The following is a 6,000-nucleotide window of genomic DNA, read 5'->3' as shown; positions in this document are numbered from 1 at the left end:
TGCTAAAATAAATTTGTTTAATTGAATAAAAATAAAATTAAAATGTCACGTGGATCATTTAAGGACCAGATTTTACGGGAACAACTGACACTGTTTTTTTTTTTTTTTCAGATTGGACGCAAATTATATACAAAATAACCGTTGACAACCGAGGAACTGATAGTGGCTTAATTCGCGTCAAGTCTGGAAAAAAACCACACAAGAAGGAAGCGACCCACAATGGCAACACGTTTACGCTTTTTAATTGACAATTTTTTTTGTAAAGTTATATTCTTAGGTGTTTTATCGGGATTTTTATTAGATTTTTGAGCATTGAAAGAAATGGAGTACAAATGTTGTCTTCTTGTTTTCACCACGGCAGATTTAACCCGTTTCCAAGAAACAAGTCTTTTGACTTCGCTACGTAGATTTAAACAGTTTTCAAGGAACAAGTGTCTTTTTGTCTTCACCACGGAAGATTTAAACATTTTTCAAGGAACAGGTGTCTTTTTTTCTTCGCCACGGCAGATATAAACAGTTTTCAAGGAACTAAACCAGCATTACGGAACTGGACTTCGCCAGAAATATAGGATGATAAGTCGTTGAACTGTGGTAAAATTGCGGGATTTGAATGAAGTCCGGTTGCTGCTTTAATAATTCAATCATTTTCTTTCCTTTCTTCTGTTGAAAAATTCATTGCCTAGCTAGTAAATTCCATGGTAAATTTTCCGCAAAAAACCGATATCGCGTGAATCACAAAACAATGAGTGCGATATCGTTTTTCGAGTGAAATTTACTTTGGGATTCACCAGTTTGGCAATGAATTGTTGTTGACCAGCGTGATTTTTAAAAGAAAACAAGCATACCCTCAGCGAGTGAATGGAAAAGGAAAAAAGCCATTTCAGAGTCAACTGTCAATACCCAGCGAATTGGAATCAGCTAAAATTAGCAACCATGATAATATAAACTTTTCAGTTTAAGGTCAAAAAAAGAGTTTTACTGATGAAGTTTATTCCACTTTATCTCTGAAAACGAGATCATTCACATTTTGATTTCATGATTTCATTGAAACACGCCAGCTTGGCTTGGAACAAGAATCGGCAAATACGGCAATGATCCGCCTTAAACAAACTTCTGAAAACACAAGCTAGTGATTTTTTCCCCTAATTTTACGAGAACTCATTGCCATTGCGTATTTATAAGATAAGGGCAAAATTTTATTGTCACCGTCGAGGCAAAACAAAACCAGTTAAGTAAACTGATTAAAAAAGCACTTGTTCGCTCGCATTTTAGAGCAAAACAAACAAACAAATCAACTTTTTCTTTATGTCCAAAAGAGTACAGATAATTGTTATTTAATTCCAGTTGACAATAAAAATTATATTTTCATTCCTGAACAAAGGAAAAACCGATAAAACCAGTTTTTTTTTTTTTAAATACGCATCCACTTTAAATAAGCTATCCGTAAAAATAGTGCCCAAGGAAAGAATTTGTGGAGTAACTTCTTCCACCAAGTATGAGCTATTGCTGGTATTCTGTTTTGTCGTTGTGGTTCTCTTTCGCTCTCCTTTCGTTTCTATTCTAGTCATTGATCCTCCAGGCATCATATAACCTTATCAGAGCTTCTAAATAACTGCGTAGCCGCCAGTTTGGACTACAGCTATCATGACATGTCAAACTGCATTGAAATCAGAAAAAAATGCAGAAAGAAAACATTTTTCAAACCTTTTTCCACCTGAACACGAAAAGCGTTGACTGTGTAAGAACTATAGTTGACTCAGTATGGTCGTGTAGCCGCGTCGAGCCACAGAAAGCGCGCGAAAAATAAAGCCTCGCTTATGTTTAAAGGGGTAGTTTCTAAAGTTTGCGATTCGCTCTGACGAAGGGCTAACGCTCGAAACGTCAGCTTTTAGAATCTCTGTGCGGTGGTCAATTTACATTATCAACTCCGTTGATAAGCCAAATTTTTGTATACTCGCTTATGTTTAGGTGAGTTAACCTGGGTTGAGCCTGCAATCCAATCGAAAACCAGTACCTGATCAGCGGTCAACTTCAAAAAACAGCTGACCTCAGTGACCTCTAAGCTTGAGCTCGCGGTATGGCCACGTGATACTGGTCAGCGGATACCTTGTTTTAACAGCTGTCAATTGATCAAAATATGGATGTCCTACATCAAAGATGTATGTTGTAAACTAGCATGATACTGGTCACATTGCCATACATGGGGGGATGGATGTACGGACGTACGTACGTACGGACGGTCGATGATGTCATGGCTATAAAACCAAAATTTGTCGCATCGATGAGTTATCATATTTTCTTAACTATGGTGCTCAGCGCAGAGCTGATAACCCCTAATAGGGCTTCGTTGTTTGCATTTGCAAATTTAGTAACATTAATAATAACAGTTTTTACAACAAATAACTTCAAGTTAAATTACATATTTATCTTTCTGGTAATCTTTCGCCATTTTCCGAAGTTACCTGTAGTTTCACTGTAACTGGTCAATTTGTGTTAACTGTTTGTTATAGAGGTATATCTATGACAAAATATTGTTAGTCCAAATCGTGAATGCATCGATCCGAAGCTGAAGGGCGAACACCCGTTTCAGGTATCAAAATACAGAAAGATACACTGGTAGAAGTCATCACGCAAATAGGTATAACGCGAAAAGGTATAACGCAAATAGACATAACGCAAAAAGACATAACGCGAAAGTGCATAACGCAAAAAGGTATAGCGCGAATAGGCATGACGCAAAAGGGATGACGCAAATAGGCATAACGCGAAAAGGTGTACCGCAAATAGGCATAATGCGAAAAGGTATCACGCAAATAATCACAACGTGATATAATCCGCGGTCGAAGGACCAGGGTATGCGCCAAAGTCGAACCAAGAGCCTTCGTTGAAAGAATGTATCTTTCTTGAGAGATGGTGTTCGACCGGTCGATACCTTCTTCTTCCACTCACAATGTCTTGGCTCAATATTTAAGGAGAATTCTTACTGAATTATTACGCCAGGAAGAAAATGGTTTCGAAAGTGGTTATGTTCCTTTTCGACTTGAACAATTAATCGACGTCCTTTTAAGAGCTGAGACTATTTGCCCAGAGTGCACAGCTAGTCTCTATTCTTCGAAAAACTTCTACCACGAACTCAATGCTACGCGGGTACCTGCTGTTTTCATTTTTTATATATGTATTTTATATCTGTGAAGCAGAACCTGCACAATTTGCAGCCATTTTCAAAATGGTGCTATCTGAACCAGCGGCACGAGTTTTTGCGGGCGCTAAAAAAAGCTTGCCTTGCTTCCAAGGAGTGATTACCCACCCCTCCCCCACTCCCGACCACATACCCACTCCCCTCGTCCATCTCTTTGCGTTTGCCTTTTTGCGCCATGAGACCTTAACTAATGCCTGAATGCGTGACATATTACAGTCGCGTTACCTGCGTAGTAAAATTTGCACAAAGTTAAATACCAAAGAAATAAAAGGAAGCTCGGAAATGGCCCCTGTACAAAAAAAGCGTTCAATTTAGTGAAGCATAAACAAACAACTGATACGTAAAACAAGAGAAATTGCCACCTCATGTTGTTTGATCCGTCGCTTGGCTTCACAAAAAATACAGGCATCGAAGTATTTTCTTTCTCTCCGCTTTCTTCGTTCTGAGGTATAAACAATTCCACTGGTTTTGATAGTCCAGAAACTTCAAGTGAGCTTCCATTTGCAGCCTTAAGAGAAAAGTCTATAACTGAAGACTTAATGCCTTTGGAGCTTGCGTCCCATGTGTAAGGATTGTCTTTAAATGCCAGCATCTATAAGCAGATTATTAAACTCGGACGTGAAACCGGTGGAGTTATGACACAAAAAGCTAAAAATTACAAGGAAATACTAAAAACGATTCTTAAATGGATTTTCACGAAGCGACAAGGGCAATTTGGAAATATTTGACAATATATGTGAAATTAAATTCTTAATTGCACAATTCCATTTATAGCCAGCCAGTTCAATGCCGCGTCAAATGACAATCAAGTTAGCTAACCAATCATGCAGTTCAATAAACACTTCAGTCTTTAAAATTACAGCAAACACCCTTTCGTTCGGTTAAATTCTAATTTCTAATAAATCGTTGCTGTCAACAGAAATGGCGCTTAAAACGCATTTTGTTAATTATTCTCTTGTAACCTCGATTAAATTGATTTGGCTTAGCAACTGTAAGCCAATCAGGAGCAAGTAATCATACCCTCTTGATTACCAAATTCACTAATTTTGCCCCGTATGTGATAGCCTCCCACGCAGACACACATATGGCTTCGTCACGCGTTCCTCTCCCACAAGTGTCTGCTGAAACGAGCCACACATTCTTTTCCCTTTCTTAGGCCCTGTTTACAAGCAGGTAGGGTTACCCTAGTGCAAGGGTTACCCTAGCAAGACGGTTACCCTGCACTCATACATTTCTTCTTTTTTTAATCGACGTGTTTACAAGGCAGCTAGGGTTACCCTGGCGCTAGGGTAACCCTATCTGAGTGCTAGGGTTACCCTAGTTCTAGGGTAACCGTAGCTGCCTTGTGAACGCTCTGCTAGGGACAACTGGCCTACCCGGGACAACTTTTTAGCGATTTTCATTGTGTTTGCGATGCTGGCGGTTACCAAGCACGCAAAGTTGTCCCGGATGGTAGGGTAACCCTACCTGTGAAATTTTGCTGGAAAACCCGGGCTATCTTTAACCCTCCTGCTAGGGTAACCCTAGTAGTAGGGTTACCCTACGTGCTTGAAAACAGGGCCTTAGATAACTTTCATCCGGAAATCACGTGCGGGTTAAATAACGACCAACCGGCGCTGTGCAGATAGCTCCCCTGGGAGCGTCAATGTATCATTGTCTTCTCTGGATAAATCATGAAAGGAACGAAGCCCTTTCAAAATATTCCTCAAGAACATAAATTTAGTTTCCTCATTGGGTTACGCATTTGCACTCTCGCGAGTCAAAATGCGAGTGTTTAGCAAGGATATAGTGTCGTTTCATCTATAATTGAAAGAGCCGTGGAAATATATAAATACGCATAAAAATATGAAGGTATTGCGAGTGTATTTGAACATAGTTAATAGAGGGGACTGGCTTTGAAGCTCGGCAAACATCAATAGAGCAAGCAAAGATGCCAAGATTTAGGTTGGAAAGTCCATGACCGTGCACAATCTTTTGTTTTGCGCTCATACACTATGCATGAATTACGTAACCAACGTTTCTATTGGTTAGTTCCTTAGTACGGAGTAAACAACTGTTATGTTTTGTGCACGGTCAAGGCCAAAAAAGAGAACAAAAACCTAGAACAGCAAAAAATTGTCAGGGGCAGCCAACGAGAATATAAAAATTTGGTTTTATCAACGGAGTTGATAATGTAAATTGGCCACGGTACAGAGATTCTAAAAGCTGACGTTTCGAGCGTTAGCCCTTCGTCAGAGCAAATCGAGGAATTATGGGTTACGTGTAGTTTTTATAGTAGGGTAGGAGCTACGCTATTGGTGGTAACATGGCAACGTGAAAAATAGGAATATATTAGTTAAATGAAAAGCGTTCGTTAATACCGTGAGGATTAAGGGTGCCGATTTGGAAGATGAATTTTTGTTCTAGATTCATGCGGCTTTCCGTCGTAACTAGATGTAGGGAAAGGCCGCAGATAGCCATGTGTCTTTTGGAGTGGTTAGGCAGATTAAAATGACGAGCGACTGGCTTAGATGCATCTTTGTCATTCTTCTCAACATCGCGAAGGTGTTCGCGGAATCGGTCACCTAGTCGTCTACCTGTCTCGCCAATGTATAATTTATTGCACAACGTACAGGTTATGCAATAAATGACATTTGCGGAGGTACATGTGAAACGATCGGTGATCTTAACAGATCGCTTAGGTCCCGATATCTTGCTAGTGTTAACAATGAAAAGACAAGTTTTGCATCGTGAGCGCGCGCATTTGAAAGTGCCGCGTTGCTCGTTAGTTTTGAGCGCGCTTCTAACTAAAAAGTTGTCAA

At 39.7% G+C, this 6,000-nt stretch overlaps 1 protein-coding gene across 1 annotated transcript in view; it reads right to left on the bottom strand.

Annotated features, from left to right (window-relative positions):
- Positions 1 to 6,000, bottom strand: part of LOC137979267 (polycystin-1-like protein 2) — a 77,628-nt gene that overhangs the window by 22,565 nt on the left and 49,063 nt on the right. The window contains exon 15 of the mRNA XM_068826489.1: positions 3,562 to 3,791. Within this exon, the coding sequence (XP_068682590.1) occupies positions 3,562 to 3,791 (230 nt within the window). The remainder of the gene's footprint in view (positions 1 to 3,561; positions 3,792 to 6,000) is intronic.

The sequence above is a fragment of the Montipora foliosa genome, chromosome 12, assembly GCF_036669935.1.
Source record: "Montipora foliosa isolate CH-2021 chromosome 12, ASM3666993v2, whole genome shotgun sequence".
NCBI lineage: Eukaryota > Metazoa > Cnidaria > Anthozoa > Scleractinia > Acroporidae > Montipora > Montipora foliosa.
Note: the sequence above shows the minus strand (reverse complement) of the source record. Positions and strands in the feature narration are given on the sequence as shown.